This window comes from Lygodium microphyllum, chromosome 1, assembly GCF_053477565.2.
Source record: "Lygodium microphyllum isolate KBCC chromosome 1, Lygodium_microphyllum_v1.1.10, whole genome shotgun sequence".
NCBI lineage: Eukaryota > Viridiplantae > Streptophyta > Polypodiopsida > Schizaeales > Lygodiaceae > Lygodium > Lygodium microphyllum.
Window position 1 is genome coordinate 59860667 of NC_141135.1, and position 23002 is coordinate 59883668.

The window sequence follows — 23002 nt, forward strand, 5'->3', positions numbered from 1 at the left end:
ATCCAAATGTAACTTGCTATCTACAGGAATAAGTGTCCAAGGCTGATGTAGATTAAACATGCTACACTATTGGATTCTAATCAACAACACATTCACCAACCTATTTACAATCAAGAAATCATGGGATGCCTATGTTTACATTCACCAACCTATTTGCTCTCACGGAATCATGGGATACCTTATGTTTTACATTCACCAACCCATTTACAATCAAGAAATCATGGGATCCCTTATTTTCTATGACAATGGGCAATGGGCAGCTAAACGTTATCACACTTACCATTGAATTAGCCTTTGGTATAAAAGCACAGTGAAGTGCCAAAACTAGCTAATAAGAAAATAAAGCTCACCTACAATGGCGAAGGTACTTCACCAAAACGAGCTAATATGAAAATCTAACTTGCATATGACAGCGAAAGTTACTGCATATTAGCAGAAGATGAAGGAAGACACTATCGGTGGTGAGATAGTACCAGCACCAATACACTGGATCCCGTTTTTAAAAGACAGAAGATACTACCAAATTCTGCAATGTGCAGTTCAGGAAGTGCCAAAACTAGCTAATAAGACGGTATAACTGACCTACGATAGCGCAGGATACTGCTTATTAGCAGAACATGAAATAAGACACTATCAAATTTCGTAATGTGCAGTTAAGAACCTTCACTTATAAGCAGAACATGGAAGAAGACACCATCAAATTTCACTTATAAGCACATGACAGAAAAGATACGATCAGATTTCACAAAGTACATCTAATTACGAGATGAATGTGGGAGCTTGCTTTGAAAGAATGGTGATAAAGATGTACTCACAGAAGTGCCGGTTGAATCGACGGCAGAGAGATGGCCACGGAGGGGTTGAGAGGGGTTGGCGAAGCTGAGAGGATCTGTTTGGGCGTGGATGCAGGGGGTGTGGAAACCGCCAGAGAAGAAGACAAATTTGACATCGGTCCTGATGTTGATGAGGTCGAAGGTGAGGGAGCCGCTGCATGTCTTGACGGCACAGAAGGGGCCCAAATGCTTGGAGCAGACCTTGTTGGAGCAGGCTAAGTAGCCTGGATCCTCCTTCAAGCGCTGAAACTGCCACCAACAACAGCATCACAAAGACAGAGAGATGGAGATGGAGAGGGAGATGCCTACCTAGACTGTCCTATTCGTCTCCATTTAGCATTCGTTGTGAGGTGACACTATTATTCGTTTATGCACACACACTCTGCTTGCGTGATTCGAGCTCGCCCTTCATGTCATTTGGCACATTAATACCAAAAAATATTTATCGGTTAGATGTGCATTTTTAGCCACATCGATCAAGTTAACCCCGACTTTCTTTAAATGTGTTGCTATATTGCCTTTTCACGGTATTTATTAATCGATTTAGCCCGTCTTGCACCTTTGTGGATCATAGCATTGTGCATTGGTAGAAGTCCCCTCCCCCCGCCCCCCAAAACAAGCCACACACCCAGGTACTGAACCCCCGAAGTTCTAACCCAATAAGTTCTAACCCAATTGATTCAATAAGCAGTGTGCATTGGTGGTTCAGTTAACCGCTAGTTAACTACACTTGAATGATTCATTAGGCAATACACACACTAGCCTCTCTCCATTTAGTTATTCATGGCTCAGCACACACACACATGCACATGCATGTGAGTGCACACACAGACTCTCTCTCTCTCTCTCTCTCTCTCCACCCACACACACGTGTGAGTGTTCAAGTTAACCTCGAGTTAACTATCCTTGAGTTATTCATTGGGAAACACAAGCATGCACATAAACACATAATCACTTTTGAGCAATTAGAAGGCAAGTAAAGAGAAGAGACACATCATCTCTAGTTTTTTGTCACCTTGTAAGAAGCCCATTACATTAATCTATTCCAAGCAATTCCAAATGCATTTTGGTGTGGTCTTCTCTTTTAATACCCATTTTATATTGAAAAACTGGAAAGTTGTTTCTTTGAGATTCTTTTGAAGTACCATGACATACATCATCTTTGACTCTAGGTAAGAGACTCTTAACAATATTGTCGCCTACTGTGTGTAAAGTGGCCTCTACTCACACAATTTGCATCACTACATCCATACTTTGCTTGAATACTTTAGGAGCGCCTTCAACTGAGATACTCGACACCCATCATATAATAGTAGAAACACCTCCTCTCTTAATGGATGAGATGACCTAGTATCCATGGGTAGTAGTGTATCTATCATAGCCTCTATATCAAGCTCCAACATTTGAGGAAGGTTTGAAAGGTTCCCAATGTCTTTTAGTATTGAGGGTGCAGTTATAGTGAAGTGCCTTGTAATGGATTTATCAGCTCGGGTGCTCCTTCCATTGTATGACTACGAACTCATGTTATAGGCCATAATAGGTGCAATGATTGGGATGGACAAGCACCTCTTTATGGATATTTTTAGGGCATATTTAATATTATTGAAGTTTATTTCAATTAGAATTTGATAATAAAGCATGATTGATATACACTTTGCCCACCATTAACTTAAACATCATAAGCATCGACTTTTATCCTAGGTAAAAGGCCCTTTAAAAATGAGTTTGCTAAAATATATAAAGCTACCTTGATTGGATAGTGACAAAGTAGTGGAAGTGATGCCAAGTCGCCTGTTTCTACATACATCACCTCATTTTCCAAGCAATCATCAATGCTGTCAATATGTTATAAAACATGGTGTTAGCTTAGCAAAGGTATCACAAAGTCTATCATGAAAAGAAATATCATATATTAAATTTTAAATAATGAAGTTCACTTAATTATTCCATAAGATCCATTGATTGTTACATAAGCTTTATCAAACGACAGAGGCACATAGACAAATATAGACAAGCAAATAGAGATGTAGACTAAGACAAAGACAAAGGGATTGAGATAGATTGTTATTGTACTTCACATCACTTAGTTGACTCTACTTCATACTAATGTAGATAAAGACAAAGAGGAGCGAATAGAGATAGATCATTACTCTCCTTCACATCATGTACTTCCAAGCATTACACGTTTGTGCAACAATGCATTGTTTCATATGTGCATGCCCCATTGTTTTGGAAATGCATTGGGTATGAAACAAACACACTCATGCACACGTAGGCATGATAGAGACACTCATGTGATATTTATATTTGTAATCGTGGGAATCTTTTTATTTTTAACTATGCATAACTTTGTTCCTTTGGTCACTAAAATTAATTAATGTCTTATCAGACAAGCATGGTAGAGAGGGTAGAGAGATGTACCTAATGAATTCCAATGGGGGGAGTGAGAGAGAGAGATGTAGAGAATTTCAATTTGAGTGAGACATATACACACACACAAAATTATTCATACATATTTACGTACATGCATACATACACACAACATACATACATAAGTTTATAAGATTGTGGGAAAGAGAGATTGTGTGTTTGTGATATAAAGAGAGCCTCAACTTGAGCAATAAACAATCTCTCTCTCTCTCTCTCTCTCTCTCTCTCTCTCTCTCTCTCTCTCTCTCTCTCTCTCTCTCTCTCTCTCTCTCTCTCTCTCTCTCTCTCTCTCTCTCTCTCTCTCTCCCCCCACGTAGTCTCAAAAGCCATATAGAAGAACAACCTAGAATAGTCAAGGGAAAGCTATATACTTTTGACTCTCATTACACTTACACACTCCAAATCTAGGAATCTCTATACAAGAAAATGTCTAGAATATTCGAGGGTAAGCCTCTTGCTTTCTTACTTTGTGGGTGTTTGTATGCGTATGCACATGCGCATGTGTGATATAAGTTAGAGAGGCTAAAGAAAAATATATATTGAAGTGAGAGGAGCAAACAAAAAGTGGTCATTTTCATAACTCCCAATCAATGACACAATAATACCTTGCAATCGTCAAATCCTAAAGTGACACATAGTCTAGCATTGATTCAATTGAATGTACCCAACTCATCAAAGTGGCTTTGGACATAATGTTGATACATCCATAATTGTGGGATGTAAATATTAGAATACATTAAGTAATAGGGTCATAGTATGACATGCAAGAGTGGAAAGAGAGAATGGAACCAAACATAACATGTCCAACTCTTGATGGTACTTCTATTTATGACACTATGTGGTCAGAACAAACTTACCCAACTTGGCATAACAACCTAGACATGTGGCATACCCATGACCCACATTTCACACTTCCCCTAACAAAAAATAATATGGACATCTTTTTTATCTTTTCTAATTTGCACTTGACTTTAGACACGACTATTAACTCCAATGCCTCATATGGGGGGACTGATCTTACAATGGCTTAGGGACTTGAGGCCGTGTCAAGGCATGGGATACATCCATATCTAAGTAGGGATTTTGTGTGGGTATTACCCTTTTATTCATGGAGGGCTATTGCTTTGTTTGTGACTTTTTGGATTTATAGTATATTCTTTTAAAACTAATCATTGCTACATTTTTTTATTACTAGAGATTAAAATGCCTTCAAACTTTAGATATTAAATTGTAAATGAATGTCTTATGGGTTGAAAATGGTCCAAAAGATTATTACATCATCGTAGTAGACCATAATACATTCTTTTCCTTGAAAGGTGGCGCAAGAGTTGAGAGCACATGTGCAAGCAAGAGGAAGCAAGAGAGAGCAAGATGGTGTGTGAGAACTCTCGCAATCACGATGTGTGACATACCTTCCCTTATGCTATTGTCATAGAAAGAATAAAGAATAAAGTGACAATGATGGGTGGCTGCCACTTGGAGGATACATGTGTGAGTGTAATAAGTACAAGTAAATGTAGGTGGCTAGGCACATGTGGTCTTTAATCCCCAATAACCTCCCACTTAAGGTAAATGTTCTTGAGTGTGGAGAAAATAAAAAGAAAGTGACAAAGTACAATGTGTACATATAAGTACAATAGGATGAGGAATAGATGTCATCTCATCCTATGCCCATCATCTTCTTAAGGAAGGCATAACATTCCACTACGAGGCATTTTTAAGTAGATCTATAGGATTTTTGTTAGTCGAGATCTTGACAAGCTCTATCTACTTTTCCTCAATCATCTCTCGAATGAAGCAATAACCAACCTCAATGTGCTTAGTCTTTGAAAAAAAGATTGGATCATGTGCCAATTGAATAGCACTCGTAGAGTCTGAATACAATGTAGGAGTCATAGTCATACCAAGGTTTGTAACCAAACGACCTAACCATAGGGCCTCCTTACAAGCCTCAATTGCTACAATGTACTTGACCTTAGGATGTTGCATATAGATGTCCTCATGCAAGTCCCCATATAAAAAAGCCAACTTAACATCCATCTAGTATAAGTTGAGATCCATCTATACAACCAAGGCCAAAACCAAGCAAAGGGAAGTCATCTTGGCTACAGGGGAGAACATCTTATCAAAGTCTCTCCCTTTTCCTGTTTAAAGCCCTTAGCAACTAAACATGCCTTGTATACTAGCTCAGGGTGACTAGGGGTGCTCTTCAACTTATATAGCCACTTGCATGATAATGCATGTTTACCATGTAGCAAGGATACCAAATCCTATGTATGAATTTTCTACATTAACTCAAACTCAAACTGCATAGCCCTATCCCAAGAGTGACTATCAACTGTGCATGTAGCATCCTCATAAGTAAGAGGATCACCAAAATCTGTCACCATGATAGAATGTATAAAGGACTCAAAACAATCAAGACAACATGTGAGACTCTAGCAAAGCATTCCAAAGCTGGATGTGGGGTCTATATTGCATGTCCTCTTTGTTTAAGATCATGATCCTGCACAACATGTTGATCCTTGGCCATTACATCATGATAAAACAATTACAAACTATCTAATTGGGGCTAGCTATACTAAAATAGGAGACTCCTCTTGAAAGATCACCCTACATAACTCAACTACATGCTCTGGTCTTATATACATCTTGTTCTTATGAAAGACAACATCATGGCTAGGAATAACCTTCTGAAGATGTTAACCATTAGACGAACAAGGTGGAAAATTTGGAAAAGCTAAAGCAGAAGACAAAGGCCAAGGCAAAGTGAAACGGAAGACGAAGGCACGCTAAGAAAAATCTAGAAACACAAGAAGCGCAGAAAAGTCCTAAATAAGGGAAAAATGCGCACAAGGAAAAGCGCAAATCAATACTTTTGTAAAAGAGTGCAAGTGCATCATGATTTAATTTAAGGAGCGCCAGGCTCTCACCTGTGCAATTTGTAAATGTAGACGGGCGGTGGAAAGGAAGCTAGGAAGATAGAAGGACAATGGGAAAAAGGGCCTAGGCCACGGCCGGCCATGTAAAAAAGGGGATAAGGGGATGATCGCCCAAAAGGGATTTAGGGTTTTGTATATAAAGTTGAAAAGTGAATGAGAAGCTCATTCTTGTGTGTGGCCAAAAGTGGCTCTCTTCTTCTTCTTCTTCTTGCTTGCTTGAGCTTGTGCTTGAGAGAGGGAGTGTGAGAGTGTAAGGGAGTGAGTGTGTGAGGGTGAGGGTCCGAGGAGGAGAACCTCTCCATCTTCTCCTCTCTTCTTCTCTTCTCTTCTCTTCTCTTGTCTTGCTCATGGCAATGGAGCTTGGAGCTTGGAGCTTGAGGATGGAGCTTGCTTGAAGCTTGCACTTGGATCGTGGAGCTACCAGAGTGCGCGAGAGAGGAGGTAACTCGACTAGCATGGAGGTAAGCTCACTACACCCGTAGATATGAATGGCACGTCGCTTATGTGAGAGGTAGCCATTAGTGCTCGGCTTGGAACGCTTGAAACAATAAGTGGTCCATGGGTCTTCGCGGTTGAGCGTGAGCTCCCACAGAAGCTATGGATCCCAAAGGTGATAGTCCATCTCACCTCCATCACCATATTAAAGAAAGATGCATTTGACAAACTTCAAATCCAGCTTATTACATTTGTCTTTGGAATATGAAAGAAAGCCTCACATCTAAAGACTTGCAAGTGCACATACGAGGGAGGTTTATCAAACCATACCTCCTCTACAATTCTACCACCTAGAGTAGTGCATGGGGATCTATTAATAAAATAAAGTGCAGCAATAGCTACCTCATCCCAAAGATGTTGTGGTAGGCCTACCTAACTAAGCATATTACAAACTCTATCCTAAATAGTCCTATTCATGTGCTCAGCAACACCATTCTAGGATAGGGTGTATGGGGCGGTCAACTGATGCTTAAAATCTCTCTCATCACAAAACAACTCAAATGCCTTAGAGACATATTTAATCCCATTGTCAAATTGTAGGCATTTCAGTCTATATCCTAACTGATTCTTAATCATAATAAGACAACACTAAAATAAAGGCAAAACATCTGACTCTGCTTTATAGGATTGGCCTACACCTTGTATTAGTAATCATAAATAAATATTACAAATAACACCTAATGACTAACAAGGCATGAGACCACAAATATTTAAATACACAAGAGTCAACAACTTAGCCATGCATATAGAGCTAGATTTATATGTGAGTTACAAGTTTACTTGCCATATGAGCAATGATCACATGAGTCAAAACACGAGTAGTCAAGAGGTGGTAAATATTGCAAACGAGTGAGTACTTTAATTCCTTTAAGGGTCATATGCCCAAGATAGTGATGGTTGAGAGAGACATGAGAAAGATCAATCATGGCCAAAACATGATCAATAGATCCAGATACACGGAAGGGATACATGTTGTCAACCTTGGCACCTCTATAAAACATGAGGTTGCTATGTATAATCTTCCATATAGAATTACCAAAAGATACATAATACCTATCATCATCCAACTATCTAGTCAAGATAAGGCTTTTAGTCAAAGATGGAACATGACATACATCATACAGCACAAATGGAGCAGTTGTACCAAACTACATTCTCACATCACCTATGCCAACAATGTCACATACATGATCATCATCCAATTTGCCCAAACCTGCAATAGTGCAGTAGGTATAAAACCAATGATGATATGAGATAACATTGAAGAAAGCCCTCGAATCAAGAAGCCAACAACATTAAGAGTAAGAAGATTGAATATCAAGCAACTGAGTAGCATCAAGTGAAGAAGTAGCAAGTATGTATTCATTTGATTCATACTCTAATGTATTTACCTCTTCTAGCTTAACACTAGACTTAGGAATAATATTGCATTCATTAGAAGACTTAGCATTATCTTGCACTTTTGTGCTTATCATTAGGCATCTTATGGCATTGTGGCCTTATGTGACCCTACTATCCACAATCATGACAAGTAAGAGAGGACTTAGGACCATGGGACTTACTGTGTGATTGACCCCACAAGCCTTAGACTTGCTCTTGTTGGTGGGCTAGGAGTCGCTACCATTGTTTTATTTCCTTTTCCATCATGTTTGCCTCTAATTGTAAGTGCTTTGGAAAGTACGGGATACATCAATGTTTTTTCCATTCACTTATTCTATGAGCAAAGCTAAGTGATAATGGAGTGATAAATTTAATTCCCTAAAAAATAAGTTGAGTGATAATGGAGTGAAACTCATTCAAATGAGTAGACATGGGAGTATCCTCCTTCATGCAAAGGTCCACAAGTTTCTTTAACCAATATAATTGAGATGCAGGATTGTGATTATTATAAAGATCACATATCTTTTACCATAAATCATATCCACCACCTTATGTCTCAATAACAATTGAAATAAACCTGCTTGGACAACCACAGGATAATGGTGGATTTGTATAGGTCATCCAAATCAGCTCATGCCTCTGCATCAAACCCTTTGGGATTTATACCTTTGCATTTTAATGGTCAAATTTACTTCTTTTGCACCAATAACTGTCAAATATAGGTCTTCTAGTAATTGAAGTTGGTACCATCCAACTTATCTGTTGGGGGTAAAGGTGCCTCTGCCTAGCCGCCCGTGTATTACTACATTGACAATACCCACCACTGCATACTGCAGGTGGTAACTGCAGGTGGTAGGCACCCATCACCGTCACCTTATTCTTTATTCTTTTAGTGACAGTTTGAATGAAAGAAGGCCCGATCACACATTGTTACTGTTGGAGTTCCCATTTGGTCTCTCTCTCTTTCTTGCTCTTGCTCTCCCGCCATTGCTCTTCCAAGAAAGCTTCGATCCTTCTCACCTTTCAACTGGTATCAGAGCTGGTCCTTCGTGAGCACTTCCTGGCATCAACATGAGGTATAAGAGTTCTTCTCTCACTCAGTTTTCAACTCATAGGTTCACAGCAAGGTTTGAGATTGTGGCAGAGCCATTGGAGAGCTTGGTTGCTTACTTAGCTTAATTTGTGGCCTTCCTTGGCCCCTTGGGGATCCCCCACCTTGCAACCTTCATAGCAGCCCCCCAGCCCCATATCTATAGTTGACGCAATCACGCCATGTTGACAGACGTTTTTTCCAGCATGACAAAGATCTGCAGCACCTCCTCACCCACTTGGCACTTGTTTATGGTCTATTGAGACCCCCCGACAATTGGTATTGAGCTTGGGCACTTCCATATGACTTGGGGCTTTGATCTTGAGCTCCTCTTGGATGTATAAATAGTAGCAATCCTATTTTTCAACTTGTCCTAGACATTTATAGCAGCCCCTAGCTCATTTACTTTATCTGACACTTGATTATGGCTTGTTGAAGCCTCTGAACACTTGGCTTTGGGTTTGGGCACTGATATTTATGGTTGGCATTGAGCTTGGAGCTGATTTAGCTCAGCCATGGAGTGTCATAAATAGGGTAGCACCCTATCATTGATCTTTACAAGTACATGTGATGGTCATTTGATGCTCGATTATCCCCGGATGATGCTTAAATGTCAAGGAATGTATGCCTATGGTTTATCTATCGATTTGAGCTTGGTTTGAGCACTAATTTGCTCAGTTTATAGAGGTTATTTGTTGTTGGAATATTCAGGGCTGAAGCTCATTTTCCCTGTCATTGATCTTTATAGGTACATGTGATGGTCATTTGATGCCCGATTATGCCCAATTGGTGCCTATACATATGGGAAAGTATGCCTATGGTTTGTCTATGGTTTTGAGCTTGGATTGAGCCACTGTTTGCTTAGTTTTGGATGTTTATTTGCTCTTGGAATATTCAAGAATGAAGCTCTTTTGCTTATGTTTGGATATGCCTATTGGATTTGGGCTATGTCTTGGATGTATACATTGATGTAGTGGCTCTCGGGGATTGACATAGAGCTTGGAATTGTTCTCGAATCATTGGTTGAGCTTGATCTTGCTTCACATAGCATTTGGATCTTCGTCTCTGATATACTTATGGCATGTACTTTGCTTATGTCTGATTGGTTTTGACATGCTTGGCCTATGCCACCACTACATGCCCGTTACATTGTTTGTAGTTGGATGCTACTGAGCCTTGCTTTGGCTTGACATTTGATTTGACCGAAGCTTACTTTGGCTATTCCTCAACTTGCCAGAGTTACAGTTTGGATGTACTTTATGTCTATGGATGCTATGTATGGATGCTACACGGTCTATATGCTCATGAGGTCTTATTGATGCTTGATCTTGGATCTTCCACCACTGATGCTATAATATGCCCTTGTTGAGCTTCTTTGCTTGATATTTACGGCTTTTGTGCTAGTGGGAGCATCTTGATACGCTTGATAGACATTGAGCATGTAATTTATACTACTTGAGCATTCGAATACTTGAGACTGGGATCTTCACTTGGATGTTGCATGGTTGATATGTCATGGTCCTCACAAATGTCCTTGGGTTGATTTGGGCTTTGCACTCCTTGAGCATACACCTCTTTGTGTCAGGTCTTGCCAGTGTTGTGTACACTTTGCTCTATTACATAGGAGGTGTGCCGGCTTACTGACGAATCCTTTTGACATGCTTGGGTGTTTTCTCGATGTCTTTGTGACGGCCACTTGCTGATTTATGCTCGCTTGATGCTGGTTATGCTTTGACAGTCAGTGGTTGACTTGGTGCATTCATTTTGCCTACAGTTTGCTCTCATTGTACCTGGATGTAATTTATTACAACAAGCAGTTATTTATGGACTGACGTGGAATTTTCATGCTAAATCATCCTGATTTTATGTACTTTTGATGGTACTTAGTGGGCATCATCATTAGCTATCAAGTCGTGGTAATTTTGCCTTGGTTTTGGTGGTATTTTGGCTATTTATAGCAGCAGAAAACAACAAGCAGTTTTGAACTTTTGGCACCATTTTGGACTGCAGTATGGCATCTTCTTCCATTGATAGTGTTATCTTCAACATCACTAAGCTTGATGGTACGAATTATGCCTACTATTGGAAGAGCCAAGTTTGGCAAGTATTGGTGCAAAAATTGCAGTTAAAGCCACTAAGGATGCACGGCGAGTAGCCTGAAACTATGACTGACGGGAGCACCTAGTGTGCAAGTTGAAGAAAAGTCTTTATGGCTTGAAGTAGGCACAGAGGGAGTGGTATCATAAGTTTGATGCCTTTATGCAATCACAGGGCTACAACGAGTGCTATGGATTTGGGCCTTTACATGAAGACAGCCCATGATGGCTCATTGCTTATTTTGATACTTTATATGGATGATATGATGATAGCAGGGAAAGCTCATGATGAGCTGGATGCTCTTAAATCTTAATTGAAGAAGAGCTTTGAGATGAAGGATTTGGGATAGGCCTCTCACATTTTTTGTATGCGCATTAAGCGCGATAGGCATCAGGGACTACTCTACCTCTCACAGAGGGAGTACATTCATAAAGTCCTTGAGCGTTTCCGCATGCAGGATGTGAAGCCTATTGACTATCCATTACCTTCTTATGTGAAGGTTTCATAGGCTAATTGTCTGCAGAGACAGATGAGCAGAAGGCTGAGATGGCCAAGTTCCCTTATGCATCAGCCGTGGGTAGTTTGATGTATGCCATGATAGCCACTCGTCTAGGTATTGCATTTGCAGTTGGTGTTGTGGCACACTATATAGCTACACCTGGCAAGAAACATTGGGATGTCGTGAAGGGTATCATGAGATACCTGAAAGGCACAACAGATATGTGTATTTGCTATGGCAGCCAAGATACATGAGTTGTGGGGTACACAGACTCTGATTATGCAAGACATGCAGATAGTAGGAAGTCCACTTTTGGCTATGTATTCACCTATTCTAGAGGTGCTGTCGCTTGGATGTCCAGGGTTCAAAAGTGTACGGCTCTCTCTACCACTAAGGCCGAGTATGTTGCAACCACTAACACTTGCAAGGAGGCCATATGGTTGGGCCGTTTGGTTCATGACCTTGGGATTGATACTATACCTACGTTGCATTCGGATTCTATGAGTGCTATTCTGCTAGCCAAGAATCTGGTCTTCCTTCAAAGATGAAACACATTGAGGTGAGATATCACTTCATACATGGGGTCGTGGAGGACAAGTCTGTTGATCTTGTTAAGATCTCCACTGACAAAAATCCTACAGATTTGCTCATGAAAAGCCTCACTATTGAGCGATTTGCCTTCCTCAGGAGATTGATGAGCATTGGATGAGATGATGTTTTTCCTCATCCTGTTGTACATGTGTACATTGTACTGTCTTTTTCTTTTTCTTTTCACTCCTCACTCGGGCAGATTTGCCTTTAAGTGGGAGGTTGTTGGGGGTAAAGGTGCCTCTGCCTAGCCGCCCATGTATTACTACACTGATAGTACCCGCCACTGCACACTGCAGGTGGTGAACGCCCGTCACCGTCACTTTATTCTTTATTATTTTAGTGACAGTTTGAATAAAGGAAGGCCCGGTCACACATTGTGACTATTGGAGTTCCCATTTAGTCTCTCTCTCTTTCTTGCTCTTACTTTCCCGCCATTGCTCTTCCAAGCAAGCTTCGATCCTTCTCGCCTTTCATTATCTATGTTAAAGATGGCACTATGCCTAGTGGCAAAAATGCCATGATAATTGCAAAGTAAAGAGTAAATAGGCTAATGTAATAACAATAAAACAACCCCAAGATTAGCCCAAAACCAATTGCTAAGAGATGGGGTATAATGTAAGATATATTTGTCCACAAAGTAGATACCATAGAGTGCCTATAGCAAGTGTCTGCTCTCAAAGAACCGCTCAAAGCTAGTCATGAAATTGTAGCAAATGAATGTACATTGTAGGCAAATGATCAAAAGGTAAAGCTCTCACTATTACGAATATCTAGGTAACAACCAGGATATATAGTGCAACTAGCCATGTAAAATAGAGTATAAACAAGCAAGATACCGGGTATTGTCAAAGACCCAAAGATGTCTGAGGTATATATGCAATCCCAAACAAGAGAGTAGCATATACATAAGCCAAATGTGTAGATGAGATTTTTCTAGAGCAACAGAGATCTACCAATTTGAAACAACTCACTGCATATGAACAATGAAGATTAAATACATAAACAAGAATGCATCCAAGCTAGCAAAATTGTTTGATAGGAGGAAGTATTGGGTGTACAAACCAAAGCTAAATTAGCCCACAGTCATCAGTATCTACATGAACAATGTAGACATAACCAACTGAGCATATATACATAAGCAAGTAAGAGTCTCCCACTGACTCAAGAGTAAAAGATAAAAGTGCTCTCACAGAAGAAAATCGGAATGTTAATGAGCAAAGCAATGCTCAATACATATGCCTAATAGCATCTAGATGCCTAATGACATAAAGTAATACATCTAGAAGCATGTACATACAATATCTCTTCAAGCCTGCAAGTGGAAATCACTGAAGCAAATAGCCACTATCCAAATGCAACCAACCAAGCTCAAATCCAAGATGTAGAGCTAAGATAAGCATATCCGGGCCTAAGAATCAATGCTAAGCATCAATACATACATGTAGCATCCTTGAAGCATATGTAGGCATGAAAGACATAAACCTTTACATTGAATGCTTGCTATCCAAACTTTGTTATGGCAGTAAACCTTGCAATAATTGAGTTAAGCAAGCTCCAAGCTACCCAACTAGCTCCTTTAAGCATCAATTCAACATTTGAATAACAAGATAGGATAGAAGTATTATGCAACTCAATATATCTAGCCCATACGGTATGACAATAGGTCTGTTCCTAATAAATAACCAACAATGGGTAACCTTCTTTTGCACAAACAATGCTCAAGATCATGCCTAAGAACCTAGGGAAAGGTGTTAATATGTTTCCCAAGTGCTAGAGGACAAGGCTGAGGAGCTAAAGTAGGCAAAAGCAAGGGCAACAACAACAACAAGTTCCATCATGTGAGCTGCTTGGAATGGTTTGTTGTTAAGACTATCTCAACCTCTCCTCAACCTTTGATCCATAATAACGCTGTACCGAAGGTAGAAAATTCAAAAGTTCTACCCATATGAGCCATATAAGTATCCTTGATATCATGGAATTGAAAATGATTTGAACATAATGCATGAAAGAAATGTCAAAATCACCCATTTGAGATGCATCCACTTCTAATGATAGAATTGAGCTATGTTTTGATGTGGAGTTGTGTAGTCAATAAACTGCTTTATTGTCAAGATATACCAATGCAATATACAAACTAGAGAGACACTTTGAATAATTCATCAACAAGATATACCATCATACTTATATATACCTATGGACAAAGCAATATGTTTGACAAAGATTGTGGTCTCAATGGTATAGGATGCATAACTTTGTCTTACAGAGGTCATGGATGGGAGCATCATTGCCAGGGAATTGAATGAAGGATGGCATCTTTAGTTGTGCCAATGCCACAATAGAAGAGGGTATTTGTGGCTGTAAGTGAAGACTAGCGAATCCACATCATAGAATTTGCAAAATAGAGGATGACGAGTAGCAAAACATCTTATTGAAGTATAGATGCAGACTCTTTTGGGATTAATGCATTAGAAAAGATAATTATCTTTACAAATGGTGTGATTTCTGTGTTGTTGATGGGATGCTCTATTGTTAAAGAGAATGAGAGAAGTTCTTGCAACAAGTTCACTTACTTAAGGTGAAGGGCTAGTGTTGGACCTTGGTAAATGCAACACGGGTCTCCTATTTAAGCTTGGGTTCTTCTTCCTGCATTACATTTGCATATGTCAAAACAAAAGCATCAGGCATCTATAGGTGGATGGGTAGAGTCTAGCATGAAAGATTAGGTGTTGAGTGGTAGTTCCTTCTCTTGTGAAGGTACTAACCTACACTTGAAGAAGAACAAGACATAGCTAGAAATATGAAGAGGGCTTGGATCATTCAGACTTGAGAAATTGATCGGCTTGACAATGTCTAAGGGATGTAAGAAAAGATTTTGGTAGGAGGGCCTAAAGGCTAGAATTGTCGAAGAGGAAAAGCCATAGCTAGTAAGAACAACAAAAGACCTACCTTGCTCCACATCTCCACCAATGTTACATGAAAGAGTGGAGAGAGAGAGAGAGAGTAAAACCAAACTGAGCCTATCCAAGTCTTGATGGTACTTTTATTTATAACACTTTGTGGTTACAACAACCTTGCTAACTCGGCCTAACAACCTGGGCACATGTTATACTCATGACCTACACATCAAATAGACATCACAATACTAATGGTTGAGGTAATAACATAAAAATTCCCATACAAAGGAAAGCTTTCCAAATAGAATGCACAATAACCCCAAAATACTCGTTTACTACAAAGGAGACGTGGAGCAATTGGGCCATCTATGATGTATGAAAAGTAAGTTGCATATATGTGTTTGTTGAAAGTTCATAGTTTCATGATGACTATAAGCATGCTTATGTGCGTGATGATGATCATGTAAGTTCCCTCTTCCTTGGCTTTATTCATGGTCATAGAAGTGAGTATAAAGAAGGAGGTTTGAAAACAAACCTCATATATTAAATAGCTAGTAATCTTTTCCAACAAACAATGTAGAGTAAAAGAACCAAAGTAAATTTTCATATTTTGCCATATGATCCCCTTAACAAGAGAGCAAGAGAGAAAACGAGTATGTTTCTTCACCCATGCATTATATTACTTTTGGTGGTGGATTACTTGTGCACATTAATCCTACTAGTAACGAGAGTGTAGCAAAGACACTCTTTCCTATACAAGCTTTGGGTGGGTGCATAGCTAGCTTTTAACAAATCATCTAATGAATTGTAGGATGCCATGCTAGTAAGTTGGAGAGAATGAGGACATGACGGATCCTTCAAGTGCTCTTGAAAATCCTTTATCAGAGAAGGGTGTAGATGGTTATTATTGGTGGTGGGTGCATGATGGTCAATCTGGATGATTGATTCTTTAGACATTGCTCACTTCATTGTTGTTAACCCTTGGCTATGGTTGAAAAGTATAAGGAAGTTAGTGCGTAAAAGAAGAACAAAAATGAAAGAAGAAGAGCAAGAAGAAGGTTCAACACTCAAAAGGAGGCAACTGAATTTTTCATATGCACCTTGACAGTTAATCAATCATGTAATCCATTGTAAGACTCATCAAACCTGTGCAAAGAGAGTCTAGTAGGATTCGAGATGAGGCAATTGTAGTCCCAAGTGCAAGAGCCTTAAGGCAAAAGCCACAACTAGGAAATGGGTGCCTAATATAAGAGAGTCTCCAAAAAGTGTCCATGTATATCAGTTTAAAAAAGTAATGAAAGGATCATTCTTGCATGTGTGCCAAAGCTTCTTACTCTCTTACTCATGTTCTTCTTGCTTGCCTCCATTGCATGTGTGTGTGTCACACACACACACACACAGAAGGGTGAAGCATTCTTCTACTTCACCATCTCCATGTTCATCCATCATCTCAACTTGCTATGGTGGTTGGAGCTTAAAGTAGACTAAAGCATATATCAAGCTCTTGAGGTGAAAGGCGCTACACAAGGATGGTGAGGCCATCTTGATTTAGGATTAGAATGACTATAATGGCATGGATTTGGAGGTATGTCTACTACAATCTTGGCATGGATCTTGAGATGTAGGCTTACTCATATCCCATTATGTAGTGCGTAGGTATTTTTGGTTCCACTACCATGACATGAGCAGAATCAACCGACCAAGATGCTCACTTCTCCATCATGCTTAGGAATAGGAGCTTATGAGACAGGCCTTTGAAAAAAACATGGTCAGACTAGGTAGTGGAAGAATGTGGATAATGGTTGCTTGATGATAAACATAATATTGTTGCATCTCATTTTGCCAAAAAATAAGCTAGGAAAAGAGGTTTGATGACACTTAGGTATGTCAAATCACGATATTATGTGAGGCATTCAAATTGGGTATAATAGAAAAACATGGGTCATTAAGCAATGGAGTATTGTTGCATGCTATTTTATTGGAAAATAAGTTAGGAAAAGAGGTTTGATGGCACTTGGCATAGAGATATTATATGAGGCATTCATTGTGGGTAATAGGAAAACTTGGGTAAAAATATCAAGCAAGATAGAGCAGAAATATGCTCTTTGAATGACCCATCTTTTGGGCTACACTTGATTGTGCTCAATCAAGTGTAGTGAGCTCGAGAACTCAAGGCTTGAGCACTCGAGCACTCGAGACTTGAGGCTGGAGCCCTCTAAACAATGAGTAGGTAAATAAGAAAGGAAGAGAGGGAAGGAAAAAAATAAGGATCACTCGAAATGAAAGAGTGAAGACAACTATATTATGAGTGCATTTTATGAGAAAGTGGGCTTACTATGTCAAGAAGGGAATGGGAATAAATTGGAAGTGATCAATTTGACAACCCAATACTAGCATAATTTCCAATACACTCACTATTCATGCCATTTGTTGCACCCTCACCACTCGAGTGTAACAAACTCACAACATTGGCTCGAGTTGAGAGCTCCCTCAAGAATCTCCCCACCACCACTGAAAGGACAAACATCATTGCACTCAAGTTGCATGAGACCAAGGTCAAGTGAGGTGGAAGGGGGCTATAGAAGGATCATGAGACCATGTCAACTCTAAATCAAATTGACTACAACAACAAAGATGTGTCTACTAAATCAAAATCACTAGTTTGCTTGCTTATTGGTTTGGAGAGGAGAGGAGAGCAACTAGGTGAGAGCTAGTTCATCAAAGGAGGTTGAACTCCTAAAAGAATAGGAGTTCCACTTGTCCTATTGTTGAATGCATAGGTAGCCCAATAGTTGTGCATCACATTTCAACTCTTAATGGGTGTTGACTTGAGACTCCAAACTTGACCTCTATGCTACAAGTAGGCTCTAGCCTCCTAGCTCTTAACCCTTTTGAGTAAAGTGGCTCTTAACACTTGCAAGTATGTTAAGCTACAATGGTCTCAAACTTGGGGCTTTTAACATAAATATTAGGTGAATACTTAGGTTAATTTATAAAGAATTTGTTTAGAGAGAAGACACTTCAATATAGTTGATAGCAACGTCCATACAATAAAAATGAACTACCATTATTAATGTAATGATTGTGGTAATCCTAGTGGTCAGTGAAATAGATAAATATGCATTTAAAACTAGCTTTAACATAGTATGATAGCTTCTTGTCCTAAGAGACATCACAAGTGTACCTCTTACTTGGCTAATTAGGATAATATGCCAATTGTGTGACAAACTTGAAACACAATTTGCATTATAACGAGGCTTACAATGAAACAAGTAAAGGATTATTAAATGAAACATCAAGCATGGTGTTACTGTTACCTTGATTGCAAATAAAAATCATTGGCAAGGATAATTATAAATCATTATCACATTAGATCATTGAATTGAGCATGTTAATGCAAAAATAAAGGTTTGAGACAATATCCACTCTTGGAAGTTGGAATTAGACTCTATCCTCAAGCTACAAAGGTATTTGTGATGATAGTATTGCAGTTAGCCAATACCATATTGTCAAATCTTAGAGATGGTGGGAGAAGAGAGGTATTGTCAATTTATATTATTGCTCGCATGCGACTTCAAATACTAGAATGATAGCATCATTGTATGAGCATCGCCATTTGTGTGCCTTTTTGCAGGCATACATAAGTGGATGGTGGCAACTATATCATCTACCTCCCATCACACAAGGCAATAGACAACTTTTTGCGATTGAAATGGCCAGTAAGTTTGTTTTAGTTAATATTTACTCACTAGTTGTGTGCTAAAGAATATTCTAGACCTTGTCTTATAATGGTTAGTAGAATCCATTAGTAGGGCCCTACGAAAAAGTCCATGGACAACTTATGGGGAAGGAACCTATCTCCCCATCCGAACGGGCAAATAAGATGGCCGATACAAAGGGCATAAAACGTATTTCTATATGTTAAGGGGGATGTATCCACCACATAGGAGCATCATTTTGAGTGGTTTCTAATAACAATATACTAGCGAGTAGCTCCCTTGGCATGTGTAATCACACTAAATTTTTGGAATACAGGAGGTTAAGGAGTGAGCAGATTTGATTGATCCCCCCCAAGTGGATATCATAGAACTGATAATCATCGCAACTTGGAGACTTTGGTGGTTGTGAATTGTGAGTGTGATCACCAATGTTCTTTTGAAATGCTTATAGTAAATAGAGTAGTCTTTGGAGAAGCTAGCAATAGATAGAACCTTGGTCCAAGCATTCGCTTGAAGATCATTGGTATATGTCCAAATGAGATCTAGTTGGATTCCACGAGGATTCCACACCCTCACGAAAACACTTGTTTTATTTGTGAATTTTGACTTGGTGGGAAATCTTGAAGGCATAGATACATGGAGGACATCTAGAAAGTAAATGTTATAGCATAGGCAAAAAATTCATGAAGGCTAGAGTATACAACTAGCCCATTAAAATAGGAGACTTCTCACATTCAAGGGAATTAATTAGCCAATCACAAGTACATTTGCAAGCTCAAGGAAATTTTAGAAGAGCTTAGAACAACAAGGAGTACTAAGGGTGTTCTGAGTTGAATATCTAAAAGAAGAGTGGCATAGTTGGGAGATCAAGGAAAATCTCATGTCCTTCAAACATACTCACCCAAAAAAGGAAAACCTAGTGAGCCATATACGAACAAAGAGGACTTGGGATATTGTGCTCATTAAAGCTTTGGATCATTAATGATTGCATATCTCAAAACTATGTCACAAGTAGGTTTTATACATAAGAGGTAATCATGCCAATATTGGGGTTGTAGGTTGTAGCCTAAGTAATCTTCTGAGTAGCCTAAGTGGTTTGAGTGTATAGGTTGAGTGTAATGGCTGTGTGGGGTGGAGTCGCAACCTCCATGGCACAATGGATGACAAGTCACCATGACTCACAAACTCTTTTGAAGCGATTATATTGGATGACTATCCAAACTTCCAAAAACAATATTAATTAGTTGCTCCTAGAAATCTCGACTAAACAAACTGACCATGGTTCATTGAAACGCAAGATCATGCTAGGGGTCATGGTGTGGTTTTTAAAAAATGTGAACTTAAGAAGATTGGTGATTTTTTTCTTAAAGGTTGATGGAGTCTACATCGTTGCTGATAAATTATTTCTACTTTGTATTGTGACCTACATGTTTTGATGATGGGGAATCATGCATGCAAGACGCGCGCGCGCGCGCGCGCGCGCGCGAGAGAGAGAGAGAGAGAGAGAGAGAGAGAGAGAGAAGCTTACTTAGATGAGGAGGGAGAGATGACGGCGATCCAGTCATCGTCACCGGGGTGGATGACGCCCGTCACAGTGATCGTCACGTTCTGATGGTCCTGGAGGGGTCCTGCCGCGTCGTGGGAGATGGCGATGAACGGGCTGGGGTCGGGGCACGTCAGCATCTGGCGCCTCCGGGAAATCCAATGCGGCAGCTGGCCGGACGAATGCCTTGCTGCCACGTACTCAACCGGGTGGCGATTGGAGATTTTGATTGGTTGCCTGCTCGCCGGCTCCAGTATGAGTAAGCTGAAGCCGATCACGAGAACTATGAGCAGGCAGCTGCAATTACTTGACGTGAACGGAAGGTGGCGACCTTCCATGATTGCGTTAGGCTGCGTATTCCTGGTAGCTGCTAAGAAGAAGACTACCTACTAGATATTTTTATAATTAATAAAACCCACCCTTTTTATAGCCCCCACCGTCCGACGTTGTCATTGTCCGACCGGTGCAACAAACCGAGAAAACACATCCTGATTCCTCCATTGCATTTGTCTCATCGTCCGACTTCAACAAGAGAAGCTGTCACGCGGCGGGTGGGTCGGCGCATTTGTCTAATGTCGGTCATGGTGATACTACGCGCTATTAGCCTTGAAAGTTAGGTTAGGCTAGGTTCAGACGGAGGTGGCAGCACTCCAAACTATGACCCAACCTTCCCCCTCTTTTGTGTGAACAATAAAGCCGGAGGCACAATGTAATACAAGAAGGTAAAGAGATGTTTTTTCTTAGTGCCAAGGCTCTTCCGAGAGGGAGGGGCTGGTAGAAAGAGGGTAGGTCTGGCGGAAAGAGAAGGGAAGTCTCAACCATTTGGGAGATGCCACATCAAAAGCATGCCCCTTTGATATATATCTGCCACTGCTCGTCTGAACCTTAGACTCAGATCTATCCGGACGGACAAGTTCCTCTCTATTATCTAAAACGAATTTTCCTATGCCGTAAAACGATTTTTAATAAATAATGCCCTTATATTATTATAAGCAGAAATAAAAAATTGGGCATTGTAGTACCATTGGTAGGCCCATTTCAAGAAAGCACCATGCTTTCTTTAGAAGCTTCTAGAACACGTCATAGGCCTTGCCCTTCACACCAAAACTCAAAGCTATCAAAACTTCTTTCCTAACAAATAATGTCCATATCTCAATGGAAGCTTCATCCTTAGTAACCCTATCACCAAAAAGTGTGAGTTTGGCATCACATGCTTCAAACAAGTCTACCTTTCTCAACCCCTTTGAACTTGCTTCCATAACCTTCTAACCTCTACACATTCCCAAAAAACATGCCTAATAGTCTAAGCTTCTCTCTTATAGAATAGAGAAACGGAGGGAACCCTTATTTATTGCCTTTCCAATCCTTTCCTTGGTTGGAATTTTATTCATCAAAACTTGCCATAACATGAAGCCTAACCTTCTCAAAGGGGTAGCTCAATAGACCTTGCCGAACCTCCTCGTGCATGTCCTCATTCTGGACCAATGATGCCAGTTCCCCTAGTAGGTCATCATGATGGGGATGTTATCACCTTGTTTAAAAGTGACAATATATCTATGTTCATCTAAATATTTCTTATAGTGGTCTTGAGCTTGCTTAACATTCAAGCATGCTCCTTATAGCGTATCAAAATGATCTTGAAGAAATTCCTTTATATGTTATATTTTCTTGTTGGCTAATCCCAATGTATCTAGTGATTGAGGTTAAAATCCATATATAAGCCTAAATGAAGAAAATCGTGTAGTCAACACTATTGTAAGCCAACTCCAAGATAGGTAGATAATATTTCCAATTAGATTGCTTTTTGTTTACATATTCTTGTAGCATGCCTCTAAAACTTAGTTTACCCACTCGGTTTGCTAGTCTATTTAAGAGTGAGTTGCAGTACTTAGATTGAGCATAATACCTAATCTTTTGAATATACACTTCCAGAAATGGTACTTAGACTTTTGATCACAATCCCTTATGATATTGGTTGACAGCCCATATAGTTGATAAATATTCTCTACAAATAATCATGTTCATTTGTGAGTTTGAACAATTATCTTTGTTGTTGGAATCAACCTATACATCTTAATAAGTCTATCCAAATGGCATCATGGCCATGATTGGTAGTAGGAAAGTACTCCAACAATAAAATCCATATAGAGACTTTCCCACTTGCCATTAGGAATCTCTAAAGCATGCAAAAGCCCACTTGCCTTTACATACTCAATTTTATTCACTTGAGACTTTTGATATTGGATAATATATTATTCTATATTCTTATGCATTCTAGACCAATAAAAGTGTCTGCGTACATGTACATATGTCTTTTTGATCCATGGATGATATGCACTACGATTGTCATGACACTCATAAAGAGTTTGGCACCGAATGCCTGAGTTATGGGTACAATATCCAACATTTGTGAAGCAAATACCCATCATCAATGGTAAATTTCTTTTATCGATTAAGCTCATCACATGTGTGAAATTCACATTTTGTGC

General features: G+C 39.6%; 1 protein-coding gene across 1 annotated transcript in view; it reads right to left on the bottom strand.

Moving 5' to 3' along the window:
* Positions 1 to 20851, bottom strand: part of LOC148041164 (putative inactive purple acid phosphatase 27) — a 31060-nt gene extending 10209 nt beyond the window's left edge. Inside the window, exons 1-3 of the mRNA XM_087678675.1 lie at positions 20499 to 20851; positions 2581 to 2668; positions 816 to 1082 (exon numbers count right to left, since the gene is read on the bottom strand). Coding sequence (XP_087534801.1) covers positions 816 to 1082; positions 2581 to 2668; positions 20499 to 20851 — 708 coding nt within the window. The remainder of the gene's footprint in view (positions 1 to 815; positions 1083 to 2580; positions 2669 to 20498) is intronic.
* Positions 20852 to 23002: the final 2151 nt, after the last annotated feature.